Here is a 22,459-nt window from a genome sequence, read left to right as displayed (position 1 = left end):
GCGTGAGTATAGGTTATTGCCTATGTAAGGGCAAAAAGTGCGTCTGTGGTACTTTAAAATTTGGACTCATGTAATAAACTTTGTCATAGCATGACGATTTTTATATCAAAAGACCGAGAATGGCCAGTACACTATGTACAAGCATTTTCGTTCTGTTCCAGTAACAATTTCACCTCGAAATTGTCATTTTCGTTTTGAACCCTTGGCATCCATTTTGTGTACAGCAGCCATGTTGTGTGTTGCCCTTTACATAGGCTATAACACACAGCTAAATTCGATCCCAAAAAGCCACGTACACCTTGTTTGACTTTTTCCTGACCTGGACCAGGTGAAACCATTGCCCCAGGCCGAGCCTGTTTGGTCAGTTCCTCTCCCAGTGGCCGAGCAAGATAACATCAAGGCCCAACATGCCATAAACCTTTTCATCGCATACACACCCTGCCTATCTTACTTCCATCTGTCCCTGTTCCTGCCTCCACGAGCTATTTACGCCATGGGCTGTGATCTTACTGTTTTGGGTTTACCCGGCCTTGTCAGCTAAAGAATGTATTCATTATGTGGACATTGTTTATGGCCTGGACTTATCTTGAAAGTGGGTTTTGCATCTGTGTGCACGTTCTGGGAATGTATTTCAAATATGTGCCTAAGGCATAAAAAACTGTATAAAAGGACTGTGCGGAGTCCATGAAGGCAGGCTATCTCATTCAGTCGCTTTTAGGCGTGGCTGGGCGACGTAGCCTCACTGTTGTATGTAATAAAGATGTCTTTTCATATTTCAGATTCTCTGTCAATTCCTTTGCTGCTTTTTGAATGGACTACCTATTGGTAAGACCCCTGAGTAGGAGTATGTGGATTTTCTAGAACCACAGAAAGGGCCTCTACTATTGTCATGTGTTGGAAGGGGCCGGAACTGGGGGGTGCCGGGGATGTCGTTCTCATACTTCACAATGTCCTTGTTGTAATAAAGAACGTCCACATGTCTTAAACCAGTGTATAAAAGACCAGGTTTCAAAGAGGCTGGGAGAGCACCTCGAGACGATACCTTGTTGTCTGATCTGATGTGTTCTACTCCGTCGGAATAAACTTGTTTCCTGTCTTCCTGTCTCCAGCGCCTGCCTCTTTATTGAATAACTTCGTATGGTATTAGAGGCGTTTTTACGCCGGGCAAATTTAACTTAGGAAACATCTACTGAAATCGCCTGACCATTTTGAATTGATCTTTATCAGGTCGAGTCCGAGCATATATTACCAATTGATTTTAGCAATGCATGCTATGACCTTAGGGGCTGGCTCTCAAACAGAGTTGTAGTTTTCAAGCTAAATTATTACAATAATTTTACAAATATTTGTATACGTAAGATAAGAAGATAATGGTGCGCAGTTAAAAAGAAATATCACAGTGCAACTGATAGATCTGCTTTTAAAAAATAAAGTCTTCGTTTTAAATACATAGTGTTTTATTGCATTGTTAAATATGACTACATTATGAAAAATACAAAATCATGAGTTTTACTTATTTTATTAATTTACAATCTGTATTCCAATTTTATTCATGCATTTAAAGTTCAACATTGTCCAAAACATTCAAAAGCACTTTTAATATACTTAGATTGTTATCGTGTACCACTGCTTTTCATCCAATTTCTTTTTAAAACACGTACCTGAGTCAGAGTATAAGTTTAATTTTTTTTGCAAAATATTTACACAGCTGGTAAAAACCTTGTGCATTAGATAGACATTTCATATACATAGGTATGAAAAACTAGAATATTTGAAACCCTCACAAAAAATCTAGTTGGCAAGAAAAGAAAATGAAAATGTTATTTCTAGGATACAATCATTTTTGTGCTGAAGATTTTTAATTGCATTCTCTTAAAGTACAAATGTATCTCCATTTTGCATTAGGGAAAAATGGCACAATCAAAATAAAAAAATGTTTAAATAAAAATAACAGCTGTATATGTTTACGGAGCGGATGCATATATATTCATAAGACTAAAATAATTCAGGTGTGAAGCTAAGAACACAGAAATGAAATAATGCAATGCCGTTTACAAAGAACATTTAATCTGCAGGGCTGCATTATACTGAAACCAACTGGGTATGAGGTGAGGTAGCTACTTGGACCACACGCTGGCTACTAAAATGATACCTTTCATGGATATAATGCTTCACATATAGCCCTGCATCGTTTGTGTTAATAAAAATTGTTGGTTAATGCTATTTGACGAAGTCCGCCCATTTGTGAAAACAAATATCTCCTGCAAAAGGTTTTATTTGAAAAAATGAGAAGGCATTCATAGAAATCTTACAATAACAAAACTGTACAAGCAAATACATATTTACAGCATGAATTTAATGAAATGCTAACCCACCATATTTACATTAATTTATATTGATGTAACAGCTGTACATACTGAGGTAGGACATATGTATTCCTGACTTTTGTAAGATTCAATTGTTTCTAAAACTGTACAAACTAAAACAAAAATACAAATTCAATTTTAAAATGTGAATTACTCCATAATAAGCAAACGCTTGACAGTCAATATGCTGACATGCAAAGTTAGACTGAATCACTGCAACCTTTAATAAACATAGAAATTCAAATAGTAAATGATTCGTATGTCTTTGCATAGTCCTCCAGATAAAAGTGTCTAACGACATAAGTGCCCAAATTACTACTTATGTCATGCATTTTGAATATATAAAATTCGAACTGTAATAAGCAGCAATGACAAAATGCACTTTGGAGTCAACAATTAATTTTAGATGATGAATGGGTAGGTCGTAGAACTTCACTTTAGAGTCTCTGTGCATCCCCTGGATGCCTCATATAATAGCTGAGCATGCTGTTGCAGGCAGTAGTATTCGTGTATCTTTGAAAAATCTGTACAGGATTCAAAAAACAGTGCGTTAAATCTTGCATGTGGGAGTGCAGATGAACGATCTGAGAAATCAAACTTTCCCATTAACTATATACAACCCGACAGAAAAAAAACAATGGAAGTATTGTTCCCTATCAAGACCTTGGGGCATATAGCTTACTACAAGACCACAGGCTCGGAGGTCTATACTAGAGGCTTCGAAAATTACTTGACATATTGAAAACAATATGCTACTCAATGTTGCATATACAAGTAAGACAGTTCATTGTGCTACACTTTGAAGGCTATTCTGAGGTTTTGTGTTTCAAAAAGGATAGCACTCTATAAAGCCTGTTTCTCAAAAGGTCAACACCAGTGAATGCTTTAGGGAACAAAAGTGATTAGCTGTACTAAGGTATAGTCCTCTGGAAAATGAAGCTTAGTTGCAATGATAAAAGAAAGCCTATGACCTGCAAAGCAAACCGAAGGCGTAAGTAAAATGAAGGAAAATAAAGCCAGGCAAAAAATAGTTATCTAGTTGCTAACGTTCTGTCAGAAGCATAACAATATTCTGTCTTTGAGAGCTGCAATCCTATTAGGTTTCAGGATAATCACTAACTACGTAACTGATTTCCATACATACTTATTTGTATGTAAACTTATCACGTGGATATCTGAAACTTCTGGCACAGCTCCAGTCCTCGCGGGCCAGAACATGTCTGTTTTAGAGACTGCGTACTTACTACAGGATTTGAATCCTAATACATTTGAAAGACCAAGCATACACCCCTTGCACAAGCAAGAAGCATTATTGTTCACATATTTACAGATTGGGTTTATAAACTGTACAACTGTAGGCTCGCCACTAATACTTTGGATAGCAGGCACACAGGGCTAGCCTATATCATACGCCTGTAGGCAACTAAAAAGCAGTTATGAAATAGCAACATTTCCTTTCACTTGAGCGGAAGTCTCCCATTTATTCATCCGTGGTGCATTTGTCCGTCATTTGTCGACAGAAATCAGTTATGCCGCTCTGACCAGAATGCTCAACACGTTCAGCACTTTCGGAGCTCATTCCAGAAATTGCATCAAACTCTTGCAGCTCATTATACGTCACTCCACTTTTTTCTCTTTCAAAAAGGCTTGGGTGCTCCTCGGTGGCAGGTATCAGACTGATCAACGAATCCGGAAATCCAACGCCGGACGGACCCACGTGCACACTTTCAGGAAATGGATTTTTCTCTTTCTCTGCAACCAGAAAGGAAAGCGGGCATTCCGAGGCAGAGTACTTAGCAAGTATTTGTATTTGTTCTTGACTTAGTGCTGCTTCTCGGCACACCTGTTGGCAAAGTTCACTTAAATTATTCTTGGTATCACCCAAGGTGGACAATATGTGGTCCCTTTCCATCAACAAGCTGTTCTTTTCGTATTGCTGCACGAGGAAGGAAAAATATCAGACAATGAGAACTCAAGATAACATTCAGAACATGGTAGTTAACATTAAAAATACAGCAGGACAAGCATTGTTTATAGGACATTCTGTTACAAAGATGTGCTATGTGTACTACTGCTTGTGGAGCTGACGAACAGAAGACTACATCTAGGGAGCAGAAAGCCATCAAAACATGCATGGTGGGTAGAACCATCGACCTAAAAAACAGCGTTGGGGTCACAAACAGGTGCAATTCCATGGCTATTACTGTGTTATGCTGGAGGTTTCAACATGTTGCTTCAAGTTGTAGACACACTTAGGGCAAGACAAACCAAGAGCTGCACAAGCGGGCACCATGTAAGTGTGCACCTGCACAGCGCCCTGCACATCTTCATAGGCTGTCGGGATAAAGGAACACTTTCTTAAGAAGTGTTGTGCCCGAGAAACAGCCATCACATCACATGCGTTACATCGCATGCCATTACAAAGCGGTCATTACAACGACTGCGTTGTTACATCGCATACGATTATAACGCAAGTCATTATGACTTGGTGAGGGGGCACGTTAAACTAAGGAATAGTATAATTTACTATTCCAACACTTTCCCTACTGTTGCACACACTGGAGTTGGAATAGTAAATTATACTATTCCTAAGTTGAGCGCGCCCCCTACAGCAAGTCTTTGTAACGACTTGGTTGTAATCGTATGCAATGTAACAACGCAGTCGTTGTAACGACCGTGCTGTAATGGCATGCGTTGTAAACGCATGCGGTGTGAAGTGCTATATTCTTCGTGCCCACTACACCTTTGAGGCGGGTCCAAGGGGACCATCTGAACAGAAAGTCTGCAGGCGCTCTGGAAACCCTTCATAACTTTCAAGGCAACCCCACATCTTAAAATAGGATCACAACACACTGTCTTGTTTTGGCGTCCAGGAATGAGAGTACTGGATTTGTCTCAGACGTATACAATCTTGCCACCTACGTTCCTCAGTTCAGCAGTCAATATAGTTTCTCTTTAAAAATATATTACTCTTTTCCAGGCCATAAAGATTAGTTCTCTTTGTCCACATTGTCTTTATCATTTTTTGGAGAATTACATTAGGAAAAGAGAAAATATTTTTTACCGGAAATCTCTTCTAACGCCTACACAGAAGAAGTTCAATGATAGAAACAGGTCTTCATATTTATGTTATGTAGTTATCATCTATTTGGCTTTCCTCCCATAGAATTCTATTGGCTGCCCTTGCCAGCCAGCACCATCTTGAAAAACAGATGCACCATTTACAGAGCCACCACAACAGCGCCTCGCTTATCTTGCAGACAAGCTCACCATCTCTATTGGTTCTCAGCCATCAGGACCATCCCATCGCTATTCCAATTTATGAAAGAGTTGAAAATACACTTTATTGAACACTATATCACACTGCAGTAACAATACATTTCTGCCATAAACCAGTTGCCTCTCCAATCACTTGTTGAGTGTATCCTTGCCTTTGACCCTGTGCAGTACTCCAATGTCTTCTGTTTAGACTCCTGCTGTACAAAGAACACATACAAACATAGATGAATACACATACATATAGGACTTTCCTACCATTTGTATGAAACCATACCACATTTGGGTTCTGGATGCCTTTTCCCTGTGTTCCTTGTATTTTCACTGACCAGAGTCAAAGTTGTTTAGTGCCACTGTGTTTGGCTTAAGGCTGATTTGTTCCAGTGTAAAGTTTTATGAATAATCTGAAAAACCCCATATGCACAACCCGGTAACGTATCTTTGCTGCGTAGTATGTGTATGATTGGAAGACTAAGGCCTTCTACTTCGCTGAAAGCCCTTTGAATCCAATTTGGTCAATAACTACCTGAGAGCATCATATCTCTTGGATAATATTATTTAATTGTAACTCAGACATCTTTACACTATGGAAATGCTGCCTTGTGTTTGGCTCCTAGCTTGTCAATATCCACACAAGAGATTCATAGTTAGTGCCAGAGATAAGCCTCTTTACAGTATCAACCACATCTCACAAGGCACCTTTCTCTAACAGGTGCATTTAAATATTACAGAGCTATAGTTAAGAGCTAGAATGTTCACCTATCCCTCTGAATATGCCTCCACTGAGACACATGCTACCGAATGAGACAGCTTTAGAATCTTTCACTTCCCAGTGCAGAAGGCAGGCATACATGGAAATTGCTCTTTTCTCTTCTGCTGCTGCAAGATCCTAAAATAAATGTATCTCCTAAAAACATGAATTTCCAGACCCTTGCATTGTATGTTTTAAGTGTTCCTATTTTGTGGAAATGTTGTACTGCATGGCAGTTTTCACTGCATTTTAAAATCGGTGCCTCCTTGTCCTGTCTGATTTATATGCTACTTATTAATTCATAGGAAAAGATGGACGGAGCGTTGACAATACAAGCACTCACCCCCAGTCAACTGATCTGGGTTTAATCCATCACCGTTCTTTAGCATATGGCCATGTCTGAACTGGGGTGGCAGAGTTGGCTAAAGAATGGTGATGGATTAAAACCAGATCAGTTGACTGGGGGTGAGTGCTTGTATTGTCAACGCTCCGTCCATCATTTCCTTTGGTTTTACTTATTAATTCATGACATTCATATGTACTCAATCAACAAGTTACAAAAAGACTTTTATAGATAATAAATCTTTTTTAAACGGTCATTCTCTTTACTTACATTTATCTCATGATAAAAATGATTTTAAAGCCAGTGCACGTTCATGCGGAAATGGGAGAAGTAAATATGAAAAGCCCAACCAGCAGCTCATTCAGAGTTGGACTACAAATAGAAGAAGCACAATCTATTCATTTTAAACAGGAGATCTGCTGCAAATAGCTTCCTATCATCTCAAATCTACTACCAGGCATGTTAATTAACAGTTAAAAAACTTTCTTGGTGCACCAAAATGTTCATATTTCAAAAACAATGAGTAATTAAGCAACAGAGTGAATGGATAGTGCGAGAAAAATGATGTGGGAAGTGGGTTCTAGACAGTAACTGTTTTGTGGTTATTATCTTGCTTGGGTACAGTTGTCTACCACGGTTCCAGAGACACAATACAGTTTTGCTACAACAGAATTGCCAGGTTATTCCCTTTGGGAACTGACGTATTCTTCCTATGTGAAACGGCAGGGCACACTAGGAGGTGACAGGTCAGGAGTCTTCAATGCGTCAATTGAGCGCTACCAGTAGCTCATAGCCTGTCTGGGTAGCTCGCTGCCTATCAGTCGTGTTTTGGAGTACGACACTGCCTCTCTGCTAATGTTGCATTTTAAAACTGTGTGTGCTGGTCCTGGGAGGCTGAGAAGAGTGACAGTGCAGGGGCAAGATAAAGTCTATGCTATTCTTAAATTTTAAGTGCCATACTGTTGCAAGGTCAGAAGTCCCTCTATTCAAATGTCTGGAATTAGAGCACACTGTTTGAAAATCTTTCCTTCGCCCTTTTCTTCTTGCCCTACTGTTCTTCTTAGTTTCAATCTTTTCTTTTGCACCTTCTTTCTTTCGTTTTCTCCTTATTTCTGTCGTTTCCTACTCGTTTCTCTTTTCTTCCAATCTTTCCTCCCATTCTTCCTCATTCCTTTTTTCCTTGCGCTCTTCCTTCCTCTAACCCTAGTCTCCTTTATTACATTCCCTCTTTCTATCCTTCTCTCCTGTATTTTCTTTCTCTTCTTTCTTCCTCCCTTAAACAGTGCTTACAATTTCCTAAAACTGTCAATTAATTAGTGTTTCATCTTCGCATTGGTATGCGCATGGCTTCAGAGAGATGGATACCAGTAGATCGCTGTTCGTGCATGCCTGGGAGTCCCTCAGCATTTTCTCACAGAGAAGCACAATTTTAGGGACTGCCTTGACAATAACCCTTGTATCATTCCTTCAACCATTAAACATTATTCTGAATCTTGAATCGTTAATTGAGGTAAAGCTTAGTGACATCAACAAAGGGACTTGAGGGCAAGTATCAAGATAATGGAGGCAGGCTTTCTCAAAATGAGAGCATCGTCATCCATGTGCTTTATGAAAGAAACCACAAACCCCCGGAGAAACACCTTTAACAAGTGATTCATAAACAAGAGAAAAGGGGCAAAATAGTTCCTTGAGCACCGTACAGAATACAGCTCTTTTGCCATTAATTATCGCATAAAAATGGGGGAAGCATTTAAGTTACTTGAAATCTATGTACCCTTTATCTAATCCTTATATATACTTCCTGGTTTACTCCTGTTCATCACAAATCAAGCCAGTTTCAAGAAGAACCTGAAGACTCGGCTGTTCTTTGCCCCGGATGCTTTATGTTATCCTTTAATTTAATTGTTTGGTTAAGGTCTACTGCCCTTTTATCTTCTCCGTGCTGTTTCTTCTTTTTCCTCGTTCTTCTTTTTCTGATTTTCAGTGCAATGGTCTGAGCCAGCGCCAAGATGCTCTAGTTTGAGTGCTAGTGCGCTTTAAAAGTACTGTATTCATAAATTTTTTCATATTAGTCAGTAAATCTGGATGGTTTTCCCTGATTAAAAACAGCTCTCACTAATGAAAAAATTGGAAAAAGCTGTGATAGGTGTTAAAAACAAAAGTTAACTGGCACAAGTTCCCCCCTACAGAAAACGTAATTTTAAATTAATAAAATGTTGTAATTATCAAGTTGGAAACATACAGTTTCTTCAAGTAATTTATTGGCAGGAGAAACACAGGACGATCCCTACCAGACGCAGCTGGTTTAAACAGTAACAGTCTACAGTATGATGACCTCACATGTGGAATGTGAGTACATCATAAATACGATGACACAGGTAGAATAAAGCAAGCTAGTACATTATAACATAAAGATAAGAATATCTCTGTAGATGTGCAAAATCCCGGAACATTTCTTACAGAGAGAAAAAATTGCCCCAATCATAAACAAACACATCTAGAAGTAGATGCACACATTCTTTTCTGATTTTCTTTCAACAATGTAAACACGTATTAAAACCCCTATAGAAACATCCAATTTAATTACTTACATCACAGCTACCTAGCCCCCAAGAGAATAGGAGGTAAGTTCTCAGATTCCGACGACGCCTGCTCCTGCTGCTCATATCAAGCAGCTGACTTCCTTCATATGGTGTGGGAATGCCCATTTATCAATGCCTACTGGGATGGGATACTTGCACACATTTTGGACATGATAGGCCACCAGATGGCAAAAGACGCAGCACACTACTAGGTCACACTAAGCATACCAGTAAACATAAATCTCGCAATGAGTTCGCTGATCTGGCCCTAGTCCTCGGCAAGCAACAGATAGCCATGTTCTCCCTTCCCTCTTACTGCTTTGGCTTTTGGATTTGTGGTCTGGACTAATGGCAAAGTTGGATGCTCTGCCCTGAGCTGGCACAATGGCAGACAGGCCGGTTCCACTCCCTGCCTGGGCGGAGTACCTGGCTGCGCTAGAAGCCAAATCTGGAGAGAGGTCGCCTTGAGCTCCCATGTACCATACATACTGTTAGCACCCAGATGTTCACCCCCGCAGCTCTCCCCTCTCCACACCCCCTTTTTCCTTCCCGCTCTTCCCTCCCTTAACACCCCCATGAGAACGTAGTTTCCTTCCATCATTGAGAGCCTAATGTAACATACTTATGTTCGGATACATCGTTTATCTTATCACACTCATATCTGGGCTGGGGAACTGAACCTACAGTCTTAAGCTGGGACAATCCCAACACGTGTGCCTCACTACATGCTGTATCTATGAATGTTGATTTGTAAGAAACTGTGTACTGGTTTATTCAGCAATATAGATATTCCTGCTGCTTCAGACTGCTATGAATTATTATTACCTGTATAAGTTGTCTCTAAACGAATAAAGACATATGATAAAAAAATACACAAAGCAGTATTTTGGCTTTAACAAATTCTATCTTTTTCCTCATAAAAGAAAAAGAAAAAAAACATTTAAAGAATCTATCTGATCTTAGACCTGTCAGCCTTAGGGTGGTCTTCCCCCAAACGTTTTGCTTTCCTCCTCTTCTTTTTTTGCTGACCTCATTTTTGCTGGCTTTAGGACTCTGTGTACCTTACTACTACTAAGCAGTGCTAAAATGCTTGTGTTCTCTCCTCTAAACATGATATAATTGGCTCATACCAAGTATGCTTATTTAATTTACTTACAAGTCACTAGTAAAGTGGCACTACACATGCTCAGGGCCTGTAAATTAAATTCTATTAGTGGGTCTGCAGCACTGATTGTGCAACCAACTTAAGTGGTGCTTCAAACATGTCGCAGGCCTGCCATTGCAGCCTGTGTGTACAGTTTTTAACTGCCATGTCAACATGGCAAAACAAACCTTTCGCCAGGCCCAACCCGTCCCTTTTTAGGTTTCACCTGCGCAGTGTTTGTGAAATCTATTGTATTTAATATAAATCTTAAAACAGGCTTTCATCCCATCCCTACTTTTCATTTGTTTGTGTGCTTGCAACTTACTTTTCCTCCCTTTCTATTGGTTGCAGCATGCAATTTCCTGTTGTTCTTCGTGTGGTTTTCTTATCAGTGGCACATGGCCCAAGTACTCCTTTTCATCCGCTTTTGTCGTCAAGCGTCTTTATATGTGAGCATATGTGCACGACCCCAACAAAGGCATCAGAGCACTTACAGACTGACACATTCACAGGCACAGAGAATTTCTCATTAACATACTGAATTTTTTGGTGCCATGCCCCACGGCCCATAGGAGATAGTTGCTTTACTTTTTGGCATGCACCCCTAGTAAGCGCTCTTTGCACCAGGGTCACGAGACGAGCACAAGAGCAGGACCAGGTCTCTTTACTCTTTCTTTTTATTTGCTCTATTAGTGTGTGTTACATTTCAAAACAGGACTAAGGCACTTCGGGTATTTTTCGAATTTTGGCAAGTTAGTTTCATGAATGATATCTTTTTGAGAGGGTTGTTGTCTTGTTACTTTCCTCCCATGTCGGTCGTTTGCCCACCCTCCTCCTATATCATAGCTCAAGTCCTCTTCTGGCAATACCCTGTTTCTTAACACCGCCGAGTGCACGCCTGCTCCCGCCGTCTCTTGCTAAAATCGATAAAACCTTTTCTTAGGAAAGTTTATGTTGGAAAACGGTTTCATTGAAACAGTGCTGTTAAGAACTTTAACATACCTTAGTTAAAATAAGCAGTTCTAAAAAACATAAGGTAATTCGTTAAACAAACAGTTTTACATCTAGTAACCTAGGGAACGTGGATGCTAAGATTATACCCATTGCCCGTCTTTCCCAATGGTATCACACCCATCATTGATGACATCACTGATAAGATCCGAATTTATGCTGAGTGTGTGTTCTTGAAGGGGAGCCTGTCCAGCGGCAAACACACAAACTAAGAACATGCAATAGCTTTATCAGGGTGCCTATAGCACCACCAAGGCTGGTTGTCAGAGGAAAGGAACAACTAACCACGGAACCCTAGAAATGATGTGCATGAGCCCTCCAAAACAAGGCTCATGAGATGTGTAGTTACAGTAGCTGTGGGCCACACTGACACAATGCAGCTGTTATCCAGAAGTAACACACATTCCTTATGAGGCTCCTACAGTACCACGCACAACCTAGAGGTTAGTGAACCTCTGGCAGGTCGAGCCAGGCTCGAGACAGATGCCTGGCTGTGGCTCAGCTCGAGATCCTACAGGTTCTCGGGGAGATGATTTTGGCAGGTGTGAAATGGTTGCTAAGAAGTCTATGGTTTTACATGGTGTGGACCAGGTAAAACCCAGAATCAAGCAGTCTCCTTTGCCCCTGCCTTTTAAGAAGGGCCTTAATGTCATTGTTTTGAAATGTGCTAGGACTGCACAAGCTTGCACTGCAACTGGAACATGTCCAAGAAGAAACCCACATATCCACTGTCAAAATCAAAACAGTTGGATAAACTTCAATAAGTCTGTGCCAGGAAGCGCCATTTCAGACATCAACAAATAAGAACTTATTTTGCACTTCCAAGCGCAATGAGACAGAGAGAATCTAGAATCTCGGAGACCACCTCTCAGCGCCAAAGACCTTTGCTGCAGTTTCTTCCCGCTCCTTTTCTGACACTGAGCACAGCTACTGTTCTATTGAATCAAACAGTGCAATCACAGCCAGCAAATCTTGACAAAGAATAGTTGTGCATTCCCACACTCAAGACCCTACACATTATATTAAAAACACATGCTCTCTCACTACCAGAGCCATCAGATGGAACCACAGGGAATTCAGAGACTTGCATTTTTTTTTTCTGAGCACTGAAAAATATAAGCCCTACAAAATGTTTAACTGCTTTGTTTATTCTATGTTCCACCATGAAAGCCAAAGGAAAACTATGAAAATGGAAGAATTACATAGCAGGTGTAATCAGATGATTGTATTTTTTATTTTACTGTGCTTAAAACTTTGATAAACTGCCACATTGCCAGGTCAGGATACTGGTTATTCATACCCTGGCCCCTTCCTTGGCCTCGCACTGATGACTAAAGGTCTTTCATCTCACGCACAAAACATAATGGTCCCCGAACACCCCCTCCGTTCGAGAACGTTCGAAAGATCAGAGAGCTTCAAGGGAGGATTCAGTAGTCTGTATGCAGCATTTAATTTGTGGTCCCATTGGTTATAACCAGGGACACTGTAATTATGCGATTGGGCGGCTGCAGCGATGTTTGCATAGTTATAGATTTGCTACATTTGGCACATAATCTATCATCTGCTGGATAATCTGTAGATTTTAACCCACAAATGATTGTCGCTAGCTTAAACTGTTCAAAAGTTACTAACACCACAGTGGCATGTGTTGCCGTGCAGTAGAAGGAACTTTGCAAATGTTGAATGGTGACCTTTCTGTAGCTTATTGTTATATTTGGGGGTTAAACTGGTACTGATGAGGTGGAACTAATGCCCAGACAGTGTTAACAGTTTAAGAATGACAAAACAATCAAGTAATCCTATCACAAAATATGGTGCATAATGCCTCATAATTTACCCTTGCCGCATAATTTACTCAACCCTGTTGCATAATGTTGGCTCTCTGGTGCTGCATAATTCCAGTGGCCCAGGTTATAATTCGTAATATGTTTACGAAGCATATACTTCCATAGAATGCACTATATTTTACCATTACTTCATTTAAAAGCAGCACTGAACTATTTCAATTATGAATACTTTTAATGCATTTGGAAGATAGAGACACATTCTACAGTTAGGAGCTGTGCTTAATTTGTGCCAGTAGTTGGGAGGTTGTTGCAAAAGCACCACCTAACTCCAGGACACCACACACACCGCCTAAAGTCTTGAAAGTTTCATCTGCAAAGTGACGTTTAAAGATCCCACTAAGTAGGTTAGCATATAAGAAATTTCTTGGCTGTCTAACCACTTTCAAAGGTGCAGAGCCTTTTGACATAGGGCCCGCTCTACTTGTTGCAGTACCACATGGCAATGGCTTTGTCCACGAGCACTGCCACCAGCCTACTTCTGATAGTGGGCAGGAAGGCCTTTAAAGCTAAGCAAGTCAACCTCAACTCCAACAAATCGATGTGGAGTGGAGACTCCGCCGAAGACCAGAGGCCATCAATTTCCACTTCTCCCAGATGACCTGGCAAATCTAGACATTATGCATCCGTGATCAGTGTCACCTCTGGGTAGGTTAAGGAGAGGGACAGAATCGTGGTCCAGTAGCAACTAGTGCAGATCTTTGGTAGCCTCCTCCAAAATCAGGATACAACATAACAGAGTCCCTAAAGTTTTGCCCACTAGGATTTGAGGTCCCTCTGCAGAGCCCACATGAGCCACCTGGCAAGTTTGGACAGCAGAATGCAGAAGGCCGACAGCCCCTGGAATCTTAAAGTCATCAACACTGAGATCCAAGATGGAAACATCAGGATCATAACCTGTAGGCCCTATATTGTCCCCATAAGAGACAAATCACAAAACCATACCACATCCCAAAAATCTCCAATGGAAGCGAGCGTCTGCGGAGTCCGATGTGACTTAAGTACATTGATAGTGAACAACAATTACTAAAATGGTTCACAATCCTTTGAAGGTAATTTACTACTGCCTGGGGGGAGACTGCCATTAGCAGTCAGTCTTCTCCCTTGATGACTGGTACCCTCGACCTCCAAACGTGTGCTGCGACCACAGCCATCAAATCATGAACATTCTTGGGGCACTGGTGAGGCAAAAAGATAGCCCTACAAAACGAAAAAGCTTCTGGCCTATTGCGAACCCCAGGAAGCACTTGTAGGCCTGCAGGACAGAGGTATGAAAAATAAGGATCCTGCAGACCCAAAGTAACCATCTGGTCTTTGGGGTTGATGGCAGACAGGACCTGGGCTAACATGAGCATACTGAATTTGTCCTTCCACAGGAAGGCGATGAGAGGTCTAAAATAGGACGAAGGCCTCTGTCCTTATGCAGCACAAGAAATTATAGGTGTAACACCCGTTTCCTACTTCCAATGCAGGAACCCTCTCTTTTGCCAAAAGGGGCTGCACTTCCTGCTGCAAGACAGACTGGTGGTCCTCCGACAGTCATCATGATAGTGGTGGAAGGTAGTGCAGGGCGTAGCCCGGATGGACAATTTGAAGGGTCTAATTGTATAAAATGATGGCCTGCCACCTTGGAGAAAATATGGGATTGTTCTTCCGGACAGGGTGGCTGTGGGACAGCAAGGATACAGTAAAGTTGTTATGTTCCTGCAGCTGCTGGAGGGTCAGGGACTAGGCTGCACATTGTCCCGCTGTCCTGGTGTTGTCTCTGAGAGCTGTGCCCTCAACCAAGAAAGGACTGCTGGGTTTGTGGAGGAGTGTAGCATTGACTAAATGAAAAACTTCTACTCTAGCCACCGAGAGGGCAAAACTGACTGTGTAATTGTCTTGTGGGAGCAGAAAGGCCTAAGAAACATGCACTGGCTTTGCACTCCTTGTACCGCTCCAAATCCAAGTCTGCTTTCTCACCAAAAAGGCAAGAGCCGTCAAATGGCAGGTCCAGTGAGAACACTTGGAAGTGCACAGAGAAGCCCAAAGACTTCTTCCAGGCATGGCACCAAGCAACCACACTAGCACTTGTTGTTCTAAATAAGCAATCAGCCATGTCCAACCCAGAACGTATGAGAAACCTTGCAGCAACACAACTGTTTTGAATAGCTTGGATAAGAACGACCAGAACAGCCTCTAGAACTTGTGGCATTGTATCTCAAAGCAAAGAGAACAATTGATGAACAGAATGCAGAACAATGTCATACATTCACCCCAGTACAGGGATCTGGGCCTAAATCCATTGTTGTTTTGCTCACCATGCCATTCCAGTTTGGTCCCAGCCATAAGCAAAACAGTCTTGACCCCGCACCCAATGGGAACAGTCCAGCCCAAACTGCCAGGCCAGGTCCTCTCTGTACTAAAAACAAGCATCCTGGGACGGGTTTGAGGGTTTCACCCTTCATCAGCCAGGATAGCCCAGGCTCCAGGGGCATGGAGAGCACGGGACCCACGTCTGGGCATACCCATCCCACTCTGGGTAACAAATGCAAAAAGAACAATTGATGGACAGAATGCAGAACAATGTTATACATTTACGCCAGTACAGAGATCTGGGCCTAAATCCATCGTTTTTTGGGCTCACCATGCCATTCCAGTTTGGACCCAGCCACATGCAAATCAGTTGTGACCCTGCGCCCAATTGGAATAGTCCAGCCCGAACTGCATGCCCAGACCTGGGTCCCTTGCTCACTATGCCACTGGATTCAAGCTAGCCTGGCTGATGAAGGGTGACATACCCGGAAAACGATCCCAGGATGCTGATTTCAGGTCCAAGGAAGACCTGCCTTGGCAGTTTGGTCTGTACTGTTCCCATGAGGCACGAGGTCAAGACTGATTTGCATATGGCTGGGTCCAAACTGTGGTGGCGTAGTGGGCAAAATAACAATGGATTTAACTCCGATCTCTTGACTGGGGTAGACTGTTTGAATCATTCAGCATCCCGTCCATCATTTGTTGCAGTTAGACTGTATCCCAAAGAGCATCAGAATAAGCAGCCTAAAAGGCAGCTGGCATTCACTGATCTCAGGGCAAGGTTCATAGAGGAGACAATACGTTTCTCAAATGTTTCTATTCATTTAGATTTCCAATCCGATAGTGTTGGAACCGGAGGTCTCTGGTTGGCACAGGTATGTACTTGTGACAAGCAGGGACCCTCAGCTCCACGTCAGGGCAAGGGAACTACTCCTTCGAATAACCCCTGCTCAACCTCTAGGTAGTGTGGCGCGAGCAGACAAGGCTAATCCTCAGGGCGATAGTAAGTTAAGCATTTATGATCACACACAGTAAACCCACTGACCCACCACAAATGGACACCAGTCGTGTAATTGTATCAAAAATACGTATATTTTATATCAAAGATAGATTCAAGCAGGATTATCACAAGACCATGTAACGTTTAGCAATTCGAGGCCACCAGATTATAATAGGCAAGATTTAGTCTTTAAGTGTTCGTTGTTCAGCAAGGTACGATGACAGGGAAATAAGAACGTTGCGGACCCTGGATCCGATGTGAACTCGGGACGGAGTTCAATTGTACCTTGCTTGTGGAAGTCCGAGGCGTTTCAGGCGCGGCCGGTGAGGGCGGACTCCGAACGAGGCCGACGGTTCTCCAGTGGATCTCTCTGGCTCAAGTCCTCCTCGCGGTGCGAGGTGGAGGAGCAGGACTGTGGAGGGTTGAGGCGATCCGGGGTCGATGCAGCTCACGGGGCGAGGCGCCGTTCAGGCCTGCGGGGCGTACTACTTCTTACGCCGGGTCGTACTCGTGGATCTGTGAGGGGCGTCACGTTCTACGGCCGACGGGTGCAACACCAGGCTTCCGGTACCACTGTACGGGGAGGCCTTTCTTGAGGTGCGGCACGCGTCGTGGTATGCAGGAGGGCAAAGCGAGACAGTCGGGTACGTTACGACGTACGGACCGTCCGAGGCTATGGAATGCGCTCCGTGCAGATTACGGCGGGAGAAGATGAGAGGTGCACAACGCGCTCCGTTAGCGGCGAGGTGACAGGAGAGCGGGCGGCCCGGCACTGAAGCGGAGAGCGGCTCAGGGATTAGCGGGCTCTCTACGGCGGGGCGGCCAGGCTCCGAGCTGTCACGACCTGTGAGGGGGCGAGGGCACCCGGGTCACAACTCCGGCGAGGGAATAAGAACTAAGGCCCAACAGCAGACGGGCACAAGCAGATAGAACCCAATGGTCCTGGTGTTCCGTTCAGGGGGCAAGCTCTCGATCAAGCCCTTGGAGATCGTTTCAGGCACAAGTCTACAAAGTCCTTTCTGGTCCTTTCCTCTCCGTTCTCAGCAAGGCACCACTGCAGGCCAGTCTTACAGGATTCAGACCGGTTTCCGTCCTTAAGCTTCTCTTGGTCCTTCTAGTCAGGCAGAGGTTTGTCGTGGTCAAAACTGGATCTGATTTTGTGCGGGCAGGGACATCAGGCGCTCCGCAGGGGGGTGGAGCCAGCATTGTGGTGGTGGAGCACAACCCTACTCAGAGTCAAGGACTACTCCGCCCACCCATCCTGGTGCAAGCACTCTATTTACCACCTGGAGGTTCCAACTGTCCCCGGGAATCTCCCAGGCCTGTCACTCACACAAACCCAGACAACAGATACACATCCTGGCAGAGGCGGGCTAAATAGTTAGGCACGCAAAGGCTTTCTTTCTAAAAGTTTCAGAAAAGGGGGTGGTGATGAACAGAGTGCCTGAATTAAGCAGACCACTCTTACCCAGTCCAAAGATCAGGGCTTGATCCATCACCGTTATTTAGCTCACTGCCCCATCCCAGCTCAGAACCTGGCTATATGCAAATTAGTCTGTCCCTGGCCCAGTGCATCATGGGAACAGGGCAGACCAAACTACCAAGCCAATTCTTTACTGGAAAGGAAACAAGCTTCCGGGAACCGGTTTCTGGCATTGCAGCCGTCTTCGGCCCGCCTTGCTTGAATCCTAATGGTGCAGTGAGCAAGGGACTCACATCTGAGTATACCCTGCCACACCTATAGTGGCCAAAAACGATTCAGAAAAGGGGGTGGTGATGAACAGAGTGCCTGAATTAAGCAGACCACTCTTACCTAGTCCAAAGATCAGGGCTTGATCCATCACCGTTATTTAGCTCACTGCCCCATCCCAGCTCAGAACCTGGCTATATGCAAATTAGTCTGTCCCTGGCCCAGTGCATCATGGGAACAGGGCAGACCAAACTACCAAGCCAATTCTTCACCAGAAAGGAGACAAGCTTCCGGGGACCTGTTTCTGTCGTTTCAGGCGTCGTCGGCCCGGCTTGATTGAATCCTGATGGAGCAGTGAGCAAGGGACTCATGTCTGAGTATACCCTGCCACACCTATAGTGGCCAAAAACGATTCAGAAAAGGGGGTGGTGATGAACAGAGTGCCTGAATTAAGCAGACCACTCTTACCCAGTCCAAAGATCAGGGCTTGATCCATCACCGTTATTTAGCTCACTGCCCCATCCCAGCTCAGAACCTGGCTATATGCAAATTAGTCTGTCCCTGGCCCAGTGCATCATGGGAACAGGGCAGACCAAACTACCAAGCCAATTCTTCACCAGAAAGGAGACAAGCTTCCGGGGACCGGTTTCTGCCATTTCAGGCGTCGTCGGCCCAGCTTGCTTGAATCCTGATGGAGCAGTGTGCAAGGGACTCATGTCTGAGTATACCCTGCCACACCTATAGTGGCCAAAAACGATTCAGAAAAGGGGGTGGTGATGAACAGAGTGCCTGAATTAAGCAGACCACTCTTACCCAGTCCAAAGATCAGGGCTTGATTCATCACCGTTATTTAGCTCACTGCCCCATCCCAGCTCAGAACCTGGCTATATGCAAATTAGTCTGTCCCTGGCCCAGTGCATCATGGGAACAGGGCAGACCAAACTACCAAGCCAATTCTTCACCAGAAAGGAGACAAGCTTCCGGGGACCGGTTTCTGCCATTTCAGGCGTCGTCGGCCCGGCTTGCTTGAATCCTGATGGAGCAGTGAGCAAGGGACTCATGTCTGAGTATACCCTGCCACACCTATAGTGGCCAAAAACGATTCAGAAAAGGGGGTGGTGATGAACAGAGTGCCTGAATTAAGCAGACCACTCTTACCCAGTCCAAAGATCAGGGCTTGATCCATCACCGTTATTTAGCTCACTGCCCCATCCCAGCTCAGAACCTGGCTATATGCAAATTAGTCTGTCCCTGGCCCAGTGCATCATGGGAACAGGGCAGACCAAACTACCAAGCCAATTTTTCACCAGAAAGGAGACAAGCTTCCGGGGACCGGTTTCTGCCATTTCAGGCGTCGTCGGCCCGGCTTGCTTGAATCCTGATGGCTTGGTAGTTTGGTCTGCCCTGTTCCCATGATGCACTGGGCCAGGGTCAGACTAATTTGCATGTAGCCAGGTTCTGAACTGGGATGGTGCAGTGAGCTAAAAAACGGTGATGGATCAAGCCCTGATCTTTTGACTGGGTAGGAGTGTTCTGCTTAATTCAGATACTCTGTCCATCACCACCCCCCTTTTTGAATCATCTTTCTAAAAGTAGCATTTGCAAACACAGGATATTAAAATAAACCTTACTAAAGGAAGTATTTTATTAATCTGAGTTCAGGCATACTAAACTCGACATGCTACCGTGTTCCCTGAGTCTGCCGGGACTATAGCGTGTAATAGTTCCGATAGCTAATCCTGGCCTAAGAGAACCGGTAGCCCTTCCATAGTGAAGAACGAAAAAGGGCGGTAATTCACTATGAGGACATGCCACACTCTAGGCTTGTCCTACCTTACGCTTCAATGCACCCTGCCCGTAGGCCTACCATAGGGGTGACTGATATGGAGGTTAGGGAAGGTTCAGGGACTGGCAAGTGTGGGCACTTGCGCAGTCAGCGTGACAGTACGGGACTGTACGCGGGGTCGGCAATGGCGGACCCGAGTCATGTCTTACGAGGCCGCTTCTGTGGGTGGCGCAACCAGCGCTACAGGTCCACTAGCAGCATTTGTATCTACGAGCCCCGGCACTCCTCGTGCACGTTACTGGGGACTGACAGTAAACCAAATAAGCCAATCGTGGAAATCAATTGCACATATACTTTACATTGGGAGCACTTGCACTGCGGCACGGATCGGCCGTGGCGCAGTGCCCTGAGCATCGAACACCAGCAAAACATCTGAGGCACATCAACAAAAAGAGGAAGGGAGACTCACGCCAAGGTGCCAGGTCTAACACGTATCCCCTCCAGCTGAAATGTGGGGAGAACTACCCTTGCCCAGGGAGTTCCTCGTCACTAAGGCGGAAAAACCTTGACAGACCGTCAGCATTGGCGTGGTCTATGCCAGGGCGGTGTTCCACCGTAAAGTCCATACTCTGTAGAGAAATGGACCACCTCAACAGTTTCGGGTTCTCACCCCTCATTTGCATCAATCATCTGAGGGGCCTGTGGTCCGTCTGAACGCGGAAGTGAGACCCAAACAAGTAGGGTCTTAGCTTCTTCAGGGCCCAGACTACAGCAAAAGCTTCTCGCTCAATCGCACTCCACTTCTGTTCCCGTGGAAGTAACCTCCGACTGATGAAGGCCACAGGGTGATCCCAGCCCTCCTCAGTCGTCTGTGAGGGGACAGCCCCAATCCCATGCTCTGAAGCGTCTGTCTGCACTAAGAACTCTTTGGAGAAATCAGGAGCCAGGAGCACGGGCGCCGTGCACATGGCCGTCTTCAGGGTGTCGAATGCTACCTGACAGGCGTCAGTCCAGATCACTTTCCGGGGCTGCTTCTTCGAAGTCAGCTCGGTCAAGGGGGCAACGATGGTGCCGTATCCCTTGACGAACCTCCTGTAGTACTCGGTGAGTCCGAGGAAGGCCCTCACCTCCGTTTGGGTCTTGGGGGCTTCCCAAGCCAGGATGGTTTGGATTTTGGGCTGAAGGGGTGCCACCTGGCCGCTCCCAACTTGGTGTCCCAAATACACCACTGAACCCTGCCCGATCTGACACTTGCTTGCCTTGATCGTGAGGCCTGCCTTGCACAGAGCCGCCAACACTTCCCACAGGTGTCGCAAGTGTTCTTCCCACGTACTGCTGAACACTGCGATGTCGTCCAGGTAGGCGGCACTGAACGCGTCCAGTCCAACCAACACCCGGTTGACCAACCTCGAAGGTGGCAGGGGCGTTTTTCATCCCGAAGGGCATAACCCGGAATTGGTAGTGCCCATCTGGGGTTGAAAACGCGGACCTCTCCTTGGCCCCGTCAGATAAGGCGATCTGCCAGTACCCAGACGTTAAGTCCAACGTACTGAGGTACCGGGCAGCCCCCAACCGATCGATGAGCTCATCAGCTCTGGGGATGGGGTGCGCGTCGGTCTTCGTGACCGAATTGAGCCCTCGATAGTCCACACAGAACCGTAGTTCGGGTGTGGCTCCCGGCGTCGCAGCCTTCGGGACAAAGTCCACTGGGCTGGCCCAAGACTGCTGGAGGACTCAATCACCCCAAGAGCAAACATCTTCGAGACTTCCTCCTTGATGCAGGCTCGTACCCTGTCAGTCACACGGTAAGCCTTGTGCTTCACCGACAAGCTGTCTCCCGTGTCCACATCATGGACGCACCAATCTGTGACACCCGGGACCAGGGAGAACAAGTCAGAAAATTGCCCCAGCAGCTGGCGGCAATCACTCTGCTGTTCAGGGGTCAGGGAGGGTGAGAGGTTAACTCCATCCGCTGACCCGTCTCGCTCGGTGGCCACCAAGAGGTCCGGAAGAGGCTCGGTCTCCTCCTCCATTCCGTCATCGGTTGCCAACAGCATGCCCACTTCGGACCTTTCCAAGTGGGGCTTAAGGCGGTTAACATGTAGGACCCTCAAAGGGTTCCTGGGAGTTTGCAAGTTCACCAGGTAGGTGACAGGACTCTTGCGCTCCACAACCTCAAATGGACCCGTCCACTTATCCTGAAGTGCACAGGGCTCCACTGGGGCCAAGACCCACACCTTTTGTCCAGGTTGAAGCTCCACCCGAGTGGCGTTCTGGTCGTACCACCGCTTCATCTCCTCCTGGCTGGCTTCCAGGTTTGCCTCAGCAAGTTTCCTGAATCGCCTGGTCGGAAGGCCAGCATGTAGCT

At 44.9% G+C, this 22,459-nt stretch overlaps 1 protein-coding gene across 2 annotated transcripts in view; it reads right to left on the bottom strand.

Annotated features, from left to right (window-relative positions):
- Positions 1 to 1,503: 1,503 nt before the first annotated feature.
- BACH1 (BTB domain and CNC homolog 1) overlaps positions 1,504 to 22,459 on the bottom strand; it is a 222,566-nt gene continuing 201,610 nt past the window's right edge. For both annotated transcript variants that reach the window (XM_078658391.1, XM_078658390.1), the window contains exon 5: positions 1,504 to 4,302. In XM_078658391.1, the coding sequence (XP_078514517.1) occupies positions 3,847 to 4,302 (456 nt within the window). In that variant the 3' untranslated portion in view covers positions 1,504 to 3,846. The remainder of the gene's footprint in view (positions 4,303 to 22,459) is intronic.

The sequence above is a fragment of the Lissotriton helveticus genome, chromosome 8 (assembly GCF_964261635.1).
Source record: "Lissotriton helveticus chromosome 8, aLisHel1.1, whole genome shotgun sequence".
In the NCBI taxonomy this organism is placed as follows: domain Eukaryota; kingdom Metazoa; phylum Chordata; class Amphibia; order Caudata; family Salamandridae; genus Lissotriton; species Lissotriton helveticus.
Note: the sequence above shows the minus strand (reverse complement) of the source record. Positions and strands in the feature narration are given on the sequence as shown.